The sequence below is a fragment of the Paroedura picta genome, chromosome 3 (genome assembly GCF_049243985.1).
Source record: "Paroedura picta isolate Pp20150507F chromosome 3, Ppicta_v3.0, whole genome shotgun sequence".
Classification (NCBI taxonomy): Eukaryota; Metazoa; Chordata; class Lepidosauria; order Squamata; family Gekkonidae; genus Paroedura; species Paroedura picta.
This window is the reverse complement of record NC_135371.1, coordinates 15,558,787-15,575,610: the sequence shown is the minus strand read 5'-3', so window position 1 is coordinate 15,575,610 and position 16,824 is coordinate 15,558,787. Positions and strand designations below refer to the sequence as shown.

General features: G+C 51.4%; 2 protein-coding genes across 4 annotated transcripts in view; one reads left to right on the top strand and one right to left on the bottom strand.

Annotated features, from left to right (window-relative positions):
* The window catches only part of TTLL3 (tubulin tyrosine ligase like 3), a 36,190-nt gene extending 33,160 nt beyond the window's left edge, over nucleotides 1-3,030 (bottom strand). Inside the window, exons 1-2 of the mRNA XM_077331335.1 lie at nucleotides 2,738-3,030; nucleotides 1,486-1,604 (exon numbers count right to left, since the gene is read on the bottom strand). Coding sequence (XP_077187450.1) covers nucleotides 1,486-1,604; nucleotides 2,738-2,740 — 122 coding nt within the window. The 5' untranslated portion in view covers nucleotides 2,741-3,030. The remainder of the gene's footprint in view (nucleotides 1-1,485; nucleotides 1,605-2,737) is intronic.
* A 178-nt stretch (nucleotides 3,031-3,208) lies between these two features.
* TADA3 (transcriptional adaptor 3) lies at nucleotides 3,209-16,299 on the top strand. Of its 3 annotated transcripts, none has more exons than XM_077324857.1 (9): nucleotides 3,209-3,368; nucleotides 4,010-4,229; nucleotides 8,684-8,934; nucleotides 10,080-10,185; nucleotides 11,060-11,201; nucleotides 11,839-11,942; nucleotides 12,040-12,149; nucleotides 13,838-14,023; nucleotides 14,159-16,299. In XM_077324857.1, exons 2-9 carry the CDS (start codon nucleotides 4,023-4,025, stop codon nucleotides 14,349-14,351), a joined length of 1,299 nt encoding a protein of 432 aa, XP_077180972.1. In that variant the 5' UTR covers nucleotides 3,209-3,368; nucleotides 4,010-4,022; the 3' UTR covers nucleotides 14,352-16,299. The 3 variants fall into 3 exon arrangements, with proteins under 3 accessions (XP_077180972.1, XP_077180973.1, XP_077180974.1); XM_077324858.1 differs by lacking the exon at nucleotides 3,209-3,368 and adding an exon at nucleotides 3,404-3,935; XM_077324859.1 differs by lacking the exon at nucleotides 3,209-3,368 and adding an exon at nucleotides 3,404-3,939.
* Nucleotides 16,300-16,824: the final 525 nt, after the last annotated feature.

Below are 16,824 nucleotides of genomic sequence, written 5' to 3'. Positions count from 1 at the left end.
GATATACAGACATGGAAGAGGGGGAGCAATTCTCATAACTTTAAGACTGCCAAGGAGACCAGGAGAGTCTGGCTGGTCACATGCCAGGATGTAGGGTTTAATGTATACTGCACACCAAGTTGCAGAGATGGAAGGAGGAAGAGACAGAGTAAAGAATCAAGAAGAGATCAGCACTACAAGGTGAGCTGCAGCAGATACACGAAGCAGGAAAATGGGGACATATATGTCCTGTCATGGGAGGATCAGAGGGCAAATACGGCACCTCAGTCACTGATCGCCATGCAAGCTTGCTCTTATTTCTTCACATTAAGTCAGTGGGCTCAAATGATTTTATGGCTGTGTATTTCCTGGACAGTGGAGTCGGTCCCCTTCTCACTTAAGGGGTGTGGGAGACCGTCGAAGGTGACATGAAGGATTGCCAGCTTGCCCACCGAAGACTGAGCAGCTCAGCTGCACATCAGCCCTCCCACTTGGACAGCAGGGAAAGCCCCAGCCCTTTCCCTGCTACTGCCTCCTATACCTTGCATTTGCCCACAGACTCCATTCCTCCAGAGCTTAACAGCAACCAACTACTCAGCAGCAGTAGCGTTGCCAACTCTCTGGAGAATCTGAGGAGCCGCAGAAGAAAAGGAGGCCTTCTGTGTGCCTGTGACATTCTGTGTACTCTCTGAATCATGCTCTATACAAGGGGGTACAAGCTGGAAAAATAAGCAGAAACAGAAGTGATTGGGAAACGGGGTGAACTGAGCAGAAAGAGAACACAAAGTGAAAAATCTATGGAAGGCCTGAGGAGATGTCATGCTCACATGGGAACACGATATTCTATGTTGCTTGTTGTTATCACTTTATTATTGTTATCAAAGTTATCTGTAGTGCTTCTATTGTATGTGAACCGCTTTGAGCCTTCAGGGAGGTATATAAATATAATAAAACAAACAAACGGGAAACCTTATTTTGTTACCAGTGTAAAATATTTTCATAATGAGATCCCAAAGCAGGGGACAAGATTAAACGCAAAAATTTATAGATTAAAATCCATAGACAGAAACCTAAACCCAAGACAATGTGAGATGATGACAATAATTAGGATACTATTCCACTGCCAAATGACTCTGGCAGATGACATTTCACTTTGTTACCAGCTACAGTTAGGCGATCTGGTACATTTGGCCCCCATGGTAACAGTCATGCCTTCTCATTCATTTCCCCATGACTTCTCCTTTTCTATTTTGCCACTTCCTTGGGCTTTCTTCTTCCCACTGTGCTGCTGTAGCTCACTTCAAAAATGACACACATACATTTTTACAACGGCCAGTTACCTCTTCCAACCTCTAGTTATAAACTTATTATGTTAACCCTCTGTGTGCACCAAACATTATTTCCAAAGACATTTCATCTACTTGAAAAGGAACTGAAGGCTGCCAGTGAGATATTCCTCTCTCCTGATAAAACTCATACAGTCTTATACTTTTCACTCCTCTGTACCTGACTTCCACCTCAGGCTTGTTGTGCCGCTCTACCACCTGGGATGAGAAGTTTTCCAGGCACAGGGCAGCCTGCAAGGTAGCACGCACTGCATTGAGATAGGGGCGCAAGGTGGCAGTCTGTAAGGAAGGAGGCAAAGAAAAAGGAGAAGAGTTGGTTTTCATACTTCACCTTTCACTACTCGAAGGAGCCTCAAAGCTGCTAACCTTCCCATCCTCTCCTCCCTTGTGAGGTTCAGCTGAGAGAGCTCTAAGAACTGTGACTAGCCCAAGGTCACCCAGATGGCTGTATGTGGGGAATCAAACCCAGTTCTCCAGAGAGACCACTGCTCTTAGTCACTGTACCACACTGGATCTCGAAACCATGATGCACCAAGGAAACTAATCCTAAAAGAGGCATTCCCATCCCCGCACTGCAAGCCTTAAGACCACATCCTGAACCAAGATATCTTCTTTGAGCCAAGTCATCTTATTGTTTTAAGCAACCAGCAACATAAATGAGCTACTAAGAACTCAAAAAATTGCAGGCTGCTTTTTGTCATTGACCATGATTCTAAAAAAGCTCTATATAACACAGCTTTTACTTCTGAATTTTGCTTTGGGCCAATACAGTTACTGGAAACCAAGCCCCTTTAGGAAGTTCAGTGTAATAGTTCGAGGGTTAGATTCAAGGTTCAAAACCCATCCGGCCACAAAGCTCGCTGGGCAACCTCTGATGAGTCCTGGGATGGCCAAACTGTGGCCCTCCAGATGTTCATGGATTACATGTACCATGCCAGGTTGGTCCATGGACTACATGTCCCATAGCCAGACAGGTCTACAGACATCAGGAGAGCTACAGCTTGGCCACCTCTGAACTAGTCACTCTACCGCAGGGGTGGCCAAACTGTGGCTCTCCAGGCATCTGTGGACTACAATTCCCATGAACCCAATTCCCAACGCTGGCAGGGACTCATGGGAATTGTAGTCCACGGATGCCTGCAGAGTTACAGTTTGGACACCCCTGCTCTACAGCATCCGAGGCCTTCCTGACAAGACGGTTGCGAGGAAAGATGCTAGCAGAGCAAACAACGGATGCCGCCCTGAGCTGCTAGGAGGAAAGACTAGAGACCCAGCCACCCCACACTGACCCACTCCCCGCCCTGCTGACCAAACCACCCATTGCCCCGAGACAGCCCCTCTGCCTCCCCACCCGCTAAGGCCAGCTCTGACATCCCTCCCTCCCCCTCTTGTCCGGCCGCCCACCCCCTCACCATCTTAGCGAGGGAGGCGACAGAGGCGGCGACACCTGGGGTCCAAGTCCCGGAAACGGAAGCGGAAATAACCCTCCGCCCAGTACCGGCCACCGCTTCCGGAATGTCTGGACTATTCCAAAGGGCGACGCGGGGGGAATCCCTCTAGAGTTCCCCACTTTTGCCAACCCTGATCCCACAGCGAAGTGACCCAAGGAGAGGAGAAAATTCAGACGGCTCCTAGGTCCAGTTTCCCGCGTGTCACTCCTCTCTACATCGCTGTTTTTTTCTTCACATACTCCCTCCTCTTGCTTCGCAGTTGGTACGACCCAGCCTCCCTTACTCCATATTTGGAAGCAAGATTGAGGAGGGCGTGCCCGGAAAAAATCCAGCCAATGAGAAGGTGAGGAATGCCGCCCGCAGAAACGTTGGCTCTCAGCCAATCGGGCCAGCCCCGAAGAAAGGCGTCTAGCCAATAGGAAGGCCGAGCCGTTGGAACAGGGCGGGGCCGGAAGCGAAGCTGGGGAAACGGAGGAGGAAGCGCGCCGCGGCGGGGCTGAGAGCGGCGGTCCTTGCCCCTCCCTCGCGGCCGGCAGCCTGCGCTGTCTCCCGGGGATACGCGGCTCGGCCGCCCCCTCAAGCAACGTGGGAGGTGGGTGTGACCTGGAAGGGAAAGAGGAACAAAGAACCGGAAGCGACCCCCGGGAGGTCTCCCCCCTCCTTGCGCCACGGACCCTGCCTGGCCGCCCCATTCATCCGCGTTTGGGCGCCGCGCACAGCTCCTTCCTAACAGTGCCTGCACTTCTAATCCCTTTCCCCGCGCAAGAACGCCCCTCTGCCCATCCTGCCTACGTTGCCTCCTCAAATGCTATTTTCATACCAACCTAACCCTCCCTCCTCGAGGCTCGTCTTGCTTTGCTCCCATCTGAACGTCTGTCTTTCTTAACCTCTCTCCTACCACATGGCTTGCCCCAGCTGTCACTCCCCTAAAATTCAAATGATCCGCATACTTTTGATCCAGTTCCTTCACTCTTTATTTTTTGCACTTCTCCACAAAACACCTAACAGTCAACCTTAGCCTCTGCCTTTTCAGTTGCTCTGTCTGTAAAAAAAAAACAAAAAAAACGCCTGCCTCCAGATTTCTGCAGGGTTAGAAATGGTCAAGCCAGTTTGCATGCAGATCCCTTTCCACTGCTGAAGAGAACGGTCTCTGTCTTGGGCAGGTATCATATTTGTTGGTGTTGCCCCTGCATCTCTTTTGCCCACCTTAATATCTGCCTTTCTTTTCCACAGACCCAGCAACACCATGTCTGAGCTGAAGGACTGCCCCCTTCAGTTCCATGATTTTAAGTCTGTCGACCATCTGAAGGTATGCCCGCGTTACACGGCAGTGCTGGCCCGCTCAGAGGATGATGGAATCGGCATTGAAGAGCTGGATACCCTACAGCTGGAGTTGGAGACGCTGCTGTCTTCTGCGAATCGCCGACTCCGGGTGTTGGAGGCTGAGACGCAGGTCAGAGGGTAATCCCATGTAATGGAGATGTTTTCCATTGTGGCCCCAAATGCAAATGTTGTCTTTGCAGAAGCACCTTTTTTTCTCTAGAGCAGGGGTAGTCAACATGTGGTCCTCCAGATGTTCATGGACTACAATTCCCATGAGCCGCTGGCAGGGGCTCTTGGGAATTGTAGTCCATGAACATCTGGAGGACCACAGGTTGACTACCCCTGCTCTAGAGCACATCTGTATATGGTCGATATGACCATTCCACATTCTGTGTGGTCTCCTGGTCAGTTTTGTAGTGAACTAGGGACCATATTAGGCTAAAGAGTTACTTCCTAGACTCGATGCAACGTATGAGAGAATCTGGTCTGTGAAGTTATGCTTTGGTATTACTTAGGCAGTTTGCTTGCAAACCGAGCTTGCAGAGAAGGCATTCATGACTACGGATACCAGTGACTGGTCTTGTGTATCAGGGTGGCTACTGAGATGCTGATGGTTTGATTTAGCCTGCTCCTGGGTGAGATGATACCACCGTAAAGGTAAAGGTATCCCAAGCACCGAGTCATGTCTGACCCTTGGGGTGACGCCCTCTAGTGTTTTCTTGGCAGACTCAATACGGGGGGGGGGGGTTTGCCAGTGCCTTCCCCAGTCATTACCATTTACCCCCCAGCAAGCTGGGTGCTCATTTTAGTGACCTCGTAAGGATGGAAGGCCGAGTCAACCTTGAGCCGGCTGCTGGGATCGAACTCCCAGCCTCATGGGCAGAGCTTTCAGACTGCATGTCTGCTGCCTTACCACTCTGCGCCACAAGAGGCTCACCCTAAACACACTCAAATCCTGAATGTACTCTTAGAACCAGTATTTTAGCATCTGAGTAAATGGATTTCAGACTGAAGTGTTTCATAGTCTTGTGCCGTTGCAAGTAGTGGCCCACCTTCCTAACTCATATGAGAAACCTGGGCGATGGAGGTGAATCATATCGTGCCTTGCATTGGTCCCAAATGAGCAAAAATGGCATGCCAGAACAGCCCTGCTAATCCATGAACCTTGTTCCAGTCCTCTGAGACAGTGGTCCGAGTGAGGGGAGAGGGCGGCCCGGGGGCCCACGCACGCGCAGCAGCCCCAACGCAAACGTGCATGCGTGGACTGCCGCGCATGCCCGTTTGTGCCCGGCAGTCTGCGCATGTGCGTTTGCGCCGCCGCCGCCATGCCAGTGGCCACGGCTCCCCCTCCCGGCCCCTCCAGGCCACCAGCCACTCGGCAAGCTTCTCTTCCCTCCCCTCCCAAAACAAGAAGCTTGCCGGGCCGCGAGCTAATCGGCCTCTTTGGCGGCCGATTTGCTTGCGGCCTGGTGAGCTTCTCGCTTGGGGGGGGGGAGGGAAGAAGGAGCCGCGGCCCAGCACCAAGGCCTTCACGGCCCAGCACCGGGTCACGGCCCACGGGTTGGGGACCACTGCTCTGAGACATCTTGGTGCCTGCCAAGATGCCATTCTCCCAATTCCACTTTGGAGGGGTTTCCTTTCACTTCTCTTGCCAGTTTGGTGTAGTGGTTAGGAGTGAGGACTTCTAATTTGGCATGCCGGGTTCGATTCTGCGCTCCTCCACATGCAACCAGCTGGGTGATCTTGGGCTCGCCACGGCACTGATAAAACTGTTCTGACTGAGCAGTGATATCAGGGCTCTCTCAGCCTCACCTACCCCACAGGGTGTCTGTTGTGGGGAGAGGAAAGGGAAGGCGACTGTAAGCCACTTTGAGCCTCCTTTGGGTAGGGAAAAATGGCATATTAGAACCAGCTCTTCTTCTTCTTCTTCTTTAGGTTCGCTCAAGCCAGCCAGTCGGTTTTGGAAATTCTCAATGGAAGGGCAAACACCCCTAATAAGGGGTGTTGCTGTTTTAAGGTTCTGCCCTATTGCCGTATCTCCTGATACTTGTTATTCTGGGGACAGCTTTGTGCAGTCCCTTGGGAAACAACCATCTAGCAACCTACTGCCCTCCTTGTACCTGTTTTAGATAGTGTGTTTGTATCGTGGAGGTCTATGTGGTATGGTTATCAACTGCCAGCATTTAAAGTTGACAAGGATTTGTTGAAAAAAAGCAAGTCCACATACACACTCTGTACAGCAACAAAGCAAGTAAGGAGTCCTCTGTCCCTCAGCCTACATATGCTGTAGTTAGTGTTGCTCTAAGGCAGGCTGTTTAAACTTAAAGGTTATAACATTCTAAAAGCTTCCCTTTACCAGGTGAGCTGGGCAGTCTCCTAGTTTTCTGCTGGGAGAACCATTTTGTGTTTATAAAGCTTTGATTGCTCTGTAATTGACAGTAGTTGACAAGGTGGGTGACATTTGAGAGCAATCAACTTCCACTTGGCTGCAAACAAAAACAACCCCCTTTTAAAGACAAATGTGGGATTTTTACAAGCCTCAAATCAGGAAACACTGGCATGTAACCCCTAAGAAAGAGCATTTCTGCACAAAAGGCTCAATTCCTTCTCTACCCCCCCCCCCCAATACTCTTTCCCCATTAAAAAGATTCCCATATTTGCAGAGGTGAGGTAGGATTCACAAATGTTCACATTGAAATAAACATTAGTCTCCAGGGTCTTTTGGGAGTTTTGTTTTATTTTGAACAGCATCCCAGCCACTATGCCAGAGTCAGTATCACCCAAAAATTCATGCAAGGCTGTACTCTGCAAACAGAACTCAAGCTACAAGACTCAGAATCCCTGAGGTCACTTTCTCCATTATTAAAATCTCTTATCCAGTATAGCTGCCTGTCGCTGCTATTCCAAGGTGGGAAATTCTAAGGGAAAGGCCTTTATTGTGTTCAGGTCTCCCTGGCAAAATGTAGGAAAAGTTTTGCCTGATACGAAAGAGCAAAGACAGAATGGGAAAATATTGGGGGAACAAATAGAACCCGTGCCTGGCAGCAGGATAGGAAAGGCATGCCCCTGTTGAGGAGCAGGATGCCATATACACAAGTCCAAAGATGGGACGCTCTCTTGCTCACCTGCGCGTCAGTATGAATTCAGCCGCAGCTCTGTCTTACTTCCTTGGGTGACATTGGGCTAGTCTTAGTCTCCCTTGGTCTACCTGACAGACAGGCAGTTATGAGAGTAAAATGAAGAGGGAGATGAGAAATCAATTTGGACCAAGCATGGGGAAACGAAATATTTTATCAGGGGAACCTTACCTGCTGGACAAGTAGGCATAGGGCTTCAGATTTAGGATTCTCAGAGGCTGAAAGTGGGTCTTCCTTGGGGAGGACTCATTCTGACCCTTTCTCCGCCTGTTTTGTGTGTGTGCATGCACATTTTGGGGCCAAAAGCATCCAGCTTTTCCGCCTTCTCTGCAACCTGTCCTCATCTCTGTCGACATTACGTGAACTGATAGCACCATAGCCCACTTTCAAGATGCACCAGTGCGGCATAGTGTAGAACGCTGGACCAGGATCTGGGAGATCCAGGTTCACATCTCGTGCTTGACCCTCGGTGACCTTGGGCCAGTCCCTCCCTCTCAGCTTAACATACCTCATGGGGTGGGGAGGGGGTTGTGAGGATAACAGGAAAATCAAAAGAGTGATGTAAGCCACTTTGGTTTCCTGTTAGAGAGAAAGTTGGAGCAAAAACGTTCTTGGGGATACCTGCACTAACACACACAAACATTACCTCAGACCCTGTGTGGCATAGTGCAGTGGTCCCCAACTTTTTTATCACCAGGGACCACTCAACGCATGACAATTTTACTGAGGCCCGGTGGGGGGGATAGTTTACTCCTCTACTCTCAACCACTGCCCTAAGGCTCTCTGATCGCTATGGCAATGTTTAAACATCCCTTCAAAATAAGATACAGACACGCCACAACAATGAACATGAGGAACATTTTATTTTCATGGAAGTTTTGACTCATGACAATGACAAATCAATGGGAACCCTGAGCTTGTTTCTCTGCAACGAGATAGTCCCATCTGGGAGTGATGAAAGACAATGACACCCGAAGTGTGTTGTGAAGGGCCAGGGGGGGGGTGGGAGAAGGCATCCTTCGCAGCCCACCTCCAATTAGTCGACGGACCACGTGGTCCGCAGCCCACAGGTTGAGGATCGCTAGCATAGTGGTTAAGAGCAGCAGACTCTCATCTGGAGAGCCGGGTTTGATTCCCCATTGTTCCACATGCAGCCGGTCACAGTTCTCTCAGAGCTGTTCTCATGGAGTAGTTCTCTTAGAGCTCCCTCAGGCCTACAGGGTATCTGTGGTAGGGAGAGGAAGGGAAAGATGTTTGTAAGTCACTGTGGTGCTCCTTCAGGTAGTGAAAAGTGGGGTATAAAAACCCACCCAGCTCTTCTCTTTTCTCTTGCTCTGAGAAGGTGATCTGAGAAAAGAACCCCGCACCAGAATCATCAAGGGCTGCTATACTCTTGAAGGGGTGGTCCAGTGGGCTTTTCAGACACTTGGTTTCTGCCCCCATCCAGATCCTGACAGACTGGCAAGACAAGAAAGGGGACCGGCGCTATCTGAAGCTGGGCAAGGAGCATGAGTTGGGCACCCCTATCAAGCACGGCAAGCCCAAGAAGCAGAAGCTGGAAGGGAAAGGAGGCCACAGCACAGGACAGGGCCCCGGTCGGCCCAAATCTAAAAACCTGCAGCCAAAACTCCAAGAATATGAATTTCCAGACGACCCGATTGACGTGCCCCGCATTCCCAAAAACGACGCACCAAATAGGTATGGGGGAGACTGGGATGGGCATGGCCTTGTCGTATGAGTGATGTTTCGTGGCTACATAGATGGTGTTTCTTAGGAGCCCTGCATAGAGAAGCTTTTGTTGCAGTGTCTTTGTTGCATTTTGGGACAAGGTGGGGCAGTTATCTTCAGCATGATTTCTCCTCTGGGAGGTGCTTCCTGGATCTCTTTGGCCTTGTGTGTCTGTCCTCTGTGGTGCCTGTGGGTGGGGATGAGAGAGGAGACCAGCTGAGAAGTCTCTTTCCTCAGCCTTTTCCTCGCCAGCCACTTGCAAGCCCAGCCGTGTTCCCTTTAAAAGTACCTGGTGTGGGCTGTGAGGCTGTCACCTGCGGTCCTCCAACAGCATTCTCATGCCTCAGCTCCACCTGTTGGGGATGATCAGACCGGTGCCCTGCCGCTTGGTTTCCATGGCAACTGTACACCCTGTATAACTCGACTGCTCTGTAACTTCCCTTGGAGTAGATGGCATTTGAGTGGAGGGCTTGCAAACCACTGTGCCAGCTTTTCTCAACTTTTTTTTACCCTTGAGAAACCCCTGAAACATTCTTCAGGCTTCGAGAATCCCCAGAAGTGGCACAACCATGCAGAATATGGTTGGGAAATATAGCTGTGTACACACCCATCTGGGACCCCCTCCTCTTCCCACACCCTCCAGATCAATCACTGGCCATTGGTGGGGGGGTCAACATGACCATCTTTAAGGCGATATCAACTGATAAATGTGATCAAATTAACAAGAATATATTAAAAATTAATTCGCTCCCCCCCCCACTCGGGAAACCCTTCCAGGACCATCAAGAAACCTCAGGGTTTCATAAAAGCCCTACAGAAAAAAATATGGGATGCTGCCGTACAACCTCCTCGGCCCTCCTTGCAGGGCTAAAAATGAAGGGCAGACTCCTGTTAGTAAAGAGTGCCTGGATGATGAGAGGTAATATATTTTCTCATGAATAACCCCTGGAGAGGTCACCAGTCCTGTAAGGGCTGCTACAGCATACTCTTCCATTTACCAGGAGCAACTTGGGGTGCCAGGCAGCTCCCCAGCCCTTTAAAGAATGCAGGCTGTCCTCCATCTGAACCCATGTGCCTGATTTGTGATTCTTTCATGTTTTGAACTGCGTTTGTAGGTTCTGGGCCTCGGTGGAGCCATACTGCGCTGACCTCACCAGCGAGGAAGTGCGCACCTTGGAAGAGCTCCTCAAACCTCCGGAAGATGAGGCTGAACACTACAAGGTGAATATCCCCGGGGCCGTTGGTTGGTTGCTTTGCATTCCTTTGATCCTGTCTTCTGGCCCAAGAGCTGGGGGGGGGGGGGTTTACACATCATTCCCTCCTCCTCCATTTGATCCCCGGCGAGGTAGTTTGGGCTGAGAGTGACAGACTGGCCCGAAGGCACCCAGGGGATTTCATGGCAAGCGGAGATTTGACTTGGGTCTCCCTTGCCTCAGTAGCCCCACTTGCTAAACTAACCCTACACTGCAAAGACTGAGTCCTGTAGCACCGTAAAGACCAACAAAGATTTAGACAAGGAGTGAGCTTTCGAGTGCAGGGAGTCATTTTCTCTTCCTCACCCTCCCCTCCCCTCCGTTCCTGATGCTTTGAACTGCCTGGAAGACAGAGTCGAAGCCAAAAGATGTTGGGACATTGCTAGAGCAGGGGGGCTGTTGTTTGGAAGTGGGGATGGGTACCTCAATTCCACATGACGTGGGTCAGATCAGTTGGGAAAATTGAGAGCACTTGTTGTGATGAGCTGAGAGTTGTGGATAGATTCTGGTGGGTAGCTGTGTTGGTCTGAAACAGCAGAACAAAGTTCGAGTCCAAGGGCATGTTTATGACCAACACATTTTAATTTGAGATATATATGTACATACATTTCTTCAAATACACTTGAGGCTCTGGGGGAAACTCAGTTGAGGTAGAGAGAAGGAAGTGGTTCAGAGATGACGCAGTTAGACCTGGGCTTGCAGGAGAACAGTGATACGGGCCTTGGCAACAGGGGCAAGATGGACCTGGTCTTTGTGTGGCTCTGACTGTTGGCTGCTTCAGACCAGCCCTGGAGTCCTCATGTTGCTCATCTCATCCATGGCTCCTTGTCTTGCTCCTGTAGATCCCACCCTTGGGGAAGCATTACTCTCAGCGCTGGGCCCAGGAGGACATGTTAGAAGAGCAGAAAGACGGAGCGCGGGCTGCAGCTGCCGCCGATAAGAAGAAAGGCATCTTGGGGCCACTGACAGAGCTGGACACGAAAGGTCTCTTGAACAGTTTGGTAGTCTCATGCGGATAGGGAGAGACTATAAAGGAGCGTGCCTGTGTCTCATGCAAAGGGGCAGCACAGTTCAGCACTGCTGTGAATGTGTCCTCCATCCAGTTCTCCCCTCTTTAAAGTCAGTCGTCCAGTCTAAAGGCTGGGAGTCAGGGGCTGGATTTAAGGTGCTGTCACTCCAGCTCCAGCAGTCTGCTGGCCCATTTAAGGCCTGGACTGCCTCAGCAGAATTCTTTCTTGCGGACCTGAAGACGCCTCCAAGATTTTGCTTGATTTGCCTAGGTGGAACGCGGCAGAAAGCTAGGATTGCCAAATCTGGATGGAGAAATTCGTGGAGATTTTGGGCAGGGCAGCAAGAAGGGTGGCATTAGGGGAGGGGAAGGACTTCCACAGGGTGTGATCCCACAAAATCCATCCTGAAAGGGGCCATTTTCTCCAAGGGAGCTGATCTCTGTAGTCTGGCAGCCCGTTGTAAATCCGGGGAATCTCCAGGGGCCACGTGGAGGCTGGCAAGGGCCAAACCCTTTCTCCCTGCAGTCCGTGTGTGTGTTTGGCTGCTCCCTGCTGTTACCCTTTGGGTGGGGCACAAGCCATCTCATGGCTCCCTTGTCCTCCCCCTCTAGATGTCGATGCTCTGCTGAAGAAGTCCGAGTCCCAGCACGAACAGCCTGAGGACGGCTGCCCCTTTGGCCCTCTGACCCAGCGTCTCCTGCAGGCACTTGTCGAGGTGAGTCAAAGCAATCCCAACCACACTTTTCTTTTGAGCTGCAGCTGCAGCTGGCCAGCAAGATGCTAAGCCTCCGTTCTCTGTCCTCCAACTGTAGGAGAACATCATCTCCCCCATCGAGGATTCACCTATTCCAGAGATGGCCGGCAAGGATTCTGCAGGGGACGGTGCCAGCACCTCCCCTCGCAGCCAGAACAAGCCCTTCAGGTGAGCGTCAGACAGAGGGTCGCTTTCTACGGGAGTGGAGTTGCTTGGTAAGACGCAAGGCTCCAAATGCAGTAAAGGGCACTGGAGCTCGTGCTATCTTTTCAGAAAGATTCAGGACATTCAGAATGGTTCGTTGTGTTCACGGATGAAGTTTTACACCAGAGATAGTCAACCTGTTGTCCTCCAGATGTCCATGGACTACAATTCCCACGAGCCCCTGCCAGCGTTCGCTGGAGGGCTGCCGTTTGACTACCTCTGTATTGCACCATGTAAGTGCAGGGATTGGATAGTGGCTATGGAATTCAGCCTCTTGACTATCAAACTCAGAACACATCAGGTTTCTGAAGACCACAAAGATGAGCCTGATTGTTTGAGGGCAAGGCTGGGTAAAATATCAGAAGTCAAGGAGGGCCTGCAGGATTCCCAGTGGCCGGGAGGTGAGGCTTCTGTGCTTTGCAGAAGCAAAAATAAATTAGACAGGGCCAGTGGAAATTTGCATTTTGTTCCTTTGCCCTCTTCTGGTTCACCCTAAAATAATGGAACCAGTGGGTATACAGAAGGAGAAATTTCCCTGTGCCGCATCAGCATGGTGTGATTAAGAGCTGCAGCATCTAATCTGGTGAGCCAGCCAGCTGGGTGACCTTGGGCTCATCACAGTCCTAGTAGAGGTGTTCTCACAGAACAGAGCTCTCTCAGCCCCACCTCCCTCGCAGGGTGTCTGTTGTGGGGAGAGGATGGGACGGCGATTGTGAGTTGCTTTGAGACTCTTTCAGGCAGTGAAAAGCAGGGATATAAAAACAACTCTTCCTCATTCAGAGATTGATTGCTATAGAGAGGGAATTGGGCGTTTGGGTTTTTGAACAAATAAATATTGCTTATGGTCTGCTTAACAGTTACGATGCGTGAGAGCAGTTCTCAGATATTTGTCCTCTTGGAACTCTTCCTGCTGCTGGATGCAGCCCCAGCAGCAGAGGATGCAAGATGTCCAGCAGGCAGTCATAATATTTCAAGAAGTGACCTATTTGCAAGGCTTGGGAGCTCCTCACACTGGCTGATGGGGAAAGCAAATGTGCATCTCCTCTTGACATGACACCTCTCTTGCCAAATTAGAACAACTGCCTGTCCCAGGCCCTCCACTGCAAAGGGGGTTCCTTGGTAGCACGAGGGATGCATTTGCAGCCATCACACAGGGAGGATTAAAGGAAGGCAAGTGGCAGGGCCTGCTGAGCCTTGTAAACAAAGGAGTGGGAAGTGTAAGTTCTCTTCTGGCAGAGAGCCACTGTCTTCGCTTCTGTCCCCCATTTTGGGTACCCTTGTTATCTGTATGTAAACAGTTTGTTTTATGAGTAGACGTAGACAGCTTTATTTAACGTATACAGATTGTGCCTGCCAAAATCTGAAAACTACAACGTTTGGGTACTATATAAGCTTTGAGGTTAAGGGTCTGCGCGTGATTTCTTGTTCCTCCTGCTAACGTGCAGAGAATACAGCTCTTGGGCAGCCCATGTTGGGAACTTGTCTTTTGTCCAGAGCTCATTAAACGAGCTCAGGGATTTGAACGCTGCTGTCTGAAGTCAAGAGTTCGTTTGGTTCTCCATGGGAGAACAGTGGCTGTCAGAATGGGTGGTCTTTCAATTCCCCTTTAATGCTTCGTCATGGGTGCCCACCCATCTTCTCTCTTCCTCCAGCGTGCCCCACACCAAGTCCCTGGAGGGGCGCATCAAGGAAGAGCTGATTGCACAAGGCCTGTTGGAATCGGAAGACCGGCCTGCCGAAGACTCGGAGGACGAGGTGCTGGCTGAGCTGCGGAAGAGGCAAGCTGAGCTCAAGGCCTTGAACGCGCACAACCGAGCCAAGAAACTCGAGCTGCTCAGGTCAGGCCCCATGACTTTTTAAATTCCTCGCCAGACTTTGGAGGGGCTGGCCAAGATAGGGAGGGTCTTAACACCAGCATGGTTGAAAGCCTTCCCCCTCCCCCCATTTGTTTCGGGTTTTTTTAACCATTGCAGGTTGGCCAAGGAAGAGCTACACAGGCAGGAGCTGCGGCAGCGGGTGCGGATGGCGGACAACGAGGTGATGGACGCCTTCCGCAAGATCATGGCCGCGCGGCAGAAGAAGCGCACACCGACCAAGAAGGAGAAAGACCAGGCCTGGAAGAGCCTCAAGGAACGCGAGAGCATCCTGAAGCTGCTCGATGGCTGACACTGGGGTCTGGAGAGAAGCCACACTGGCCAGGCCCCTCCATTCCAGCCACCAGCCAGCCTTCCCTTCCCCTCCAAGGGCAGGTGCGAACTTGCCAGTATAGACTGCAGCAGCTCCCTCCATCGGCTTCCCTCTGTGCTCCCTGCGCCCTCGTTGGCCATGCTGCAGCCGGGGAGTCCCCGAAAAACTGGAGCTTTTGGCAGCCACCTTGTCTTTCCGCAGGTGACTGTGGCTGTTGGTGCTGCCTAGACGGGGCACAATTGTTGGTGCTGCCGAAGGCCACAATTCCCACCGTAGGTCATCTCCCGGTCCCCCTTTTTGTGACTTGGCATCAGGGCAGGACAATCTGACCAGCACGTTTCTGGCCCGCAGCACATCCTGGAGGGCTGCTTCTCAAGAGCTGCCTTGGACTTTTGTTATCATCACCGACGACGCTTCTCTCTTTGCCCTGGGGCGTGTGATCTACTAGCGGCTTCAGGCACAATGCATTCTGGGAACAGAATTCTGCAATGTTGTATCTTTCAAGGGTCCCTCTCCGCCACCCCCTGGGCCTCAGCCGGGGTCAAAAGGGGGCTGTATAGCTAGGCGATGGTTCAGAACCAGCCCCTGCCCCTGCCCGGGGTCTGCAGTACCCAGTGCTGAACAGTAGATGGAGCCATGGACTTCCTGGCAGCGCTAGTGGAGCTCTAGCGGCTGTCCAAGCCCCAGCTAAGGGTGTGAAGTGCAGCATCTTACGCTGGGGAAGGGAGCCTGAGACAGCTCTTGATGGCTTAGCTTTATTTCCTGTTCTGGTTAGCCGTTTCCTGTAGTGATGGGTAGGTCACACGTTTGTTTCCTTCTCCTTCCGGCAGCCCACCTTTGAGAAAGGGGTCTTGGAACAGGCCATAAGGGTCCCTGATGGAAGAGGAGCAGAGCAGTGGGTCAAGGGGAGGCCGTACTGCACGACAGGTATGAGCCCACGAGGGTGGGGAGCTTGACCTTTACAGGGAAGTGGAGCTGGATGCTGTCACCCAGCTCTCCCGGCATCCAGCAACCCACGCATGCAAACTGGGGATGGAATGGCCAAGGTGGATTTTTTGAGGGCAGGGCTTTCTCACTGGAGGGTTTGCTTCACTCCAGCCATGCTTTGTTTCTAGAAAAGAGAGAAAAAGAGGGGAAGTTGTGCGCAAGGGAAACTGCAGCTCCCCCCCCCCCCGAAGTGGGCTAAGCCTGCTTCTTGCAAGCACTTGTGGAGGGGAATGCTTCATTCCGGGAGCAGCCCATCTGGCCAAGCTCTGCCAGAATGGGGAAGCAGGGCAAAAGCCATCAGTGTCTCTGCTTCTCTTGGATGACAGCAGACCACAGCCTGCCTTTGTCTTCTGGAAGGCAGGTAAGATGCCTGGTCTTGCCCCTCCCTCTCAGCACCCGTCCCATTTCTCTTCCTTTGCCTGGGCTCCTCCAGAAGGACCATGTTGACCATTACAACCTTCAGTCCTAAGACACTGCAGCACCTGGGGTGGGTGGGGGATCTGTTCTCTGTCGGAATTGGATAGCGAAGCCACTGGAGCACATTCAGAACACTTTGGTGGGAGAATCTGGAACAGGCATTTAATCTTACATCAGGTACTGTCTGGCTTTTGTGTCCATTTACCTGCTGCCACCATCTCAGCGTTCAATGGGCCTTTTGCTTACCTGTTCTCCCCTTCTGTTTTGTTTTGTTTTTTTTAATGTGAATACTTTCACCACCTCGGTACCAGCAAGTTTCAGAGCTGTCCTGTTACACCTGTTCTGGAGAAGGTTTTGTGAGTTTACCGTGTGCGAAGGGTGGTTTTGGAAGGAGCCGTGAACTGGGATTGGGGGAAAGCAATTGGAAGTTCTCCTTGGACACTGTAGCATGCTGCTGTAGCATCAACATGGTGTCTTGTCAGAATTCTCCCAGAATAAACCATTGACTCCAGGAGCGACAGTGGCTGGTTTGTGTGTGGAATTTTATTTATGGAGCCTTCAGCGGACGGATGGTGGTCTGGTATAGTTCAGTCCCTGAAGCTAATTTTGGTTGGTTCTGGGGTGGGAAACCACCAAGGCAGAGGGGCTATGTAGAGGAAAGCAATGGAAAACTGCCTCTGTTCCTCTTGCTTTTAAAGCCCTTTGGTATCGGTTGTGACTTGGCCGCAAGAAGAGGGAAACGAGGAGATTCAGGAACATTTCTATGCTAGGAGGAGTTAGTGCCGGATGGAGGGATATGGCTCTAACGTGTGAGTCGGGGAATGGCTGTGCGCTGGAGGAAGGCCTGTGCGGTGAGCTGTATTGCACCGTCATGCCTGTCCTCTGCCCCAGACCTAAAGTGTGTCTTTTCAAGGCACTCAACCAGACCTCCTTTCCCCCTGTGGGTTCGCAACCAAGCCCATAACGAAAGACTACAGGACCTGTGGGAAGAAGTGGTGGGTGAGTAGATTGACATGTGGCCCTGGATTGGGGTTTTTCTTTGGGGAGG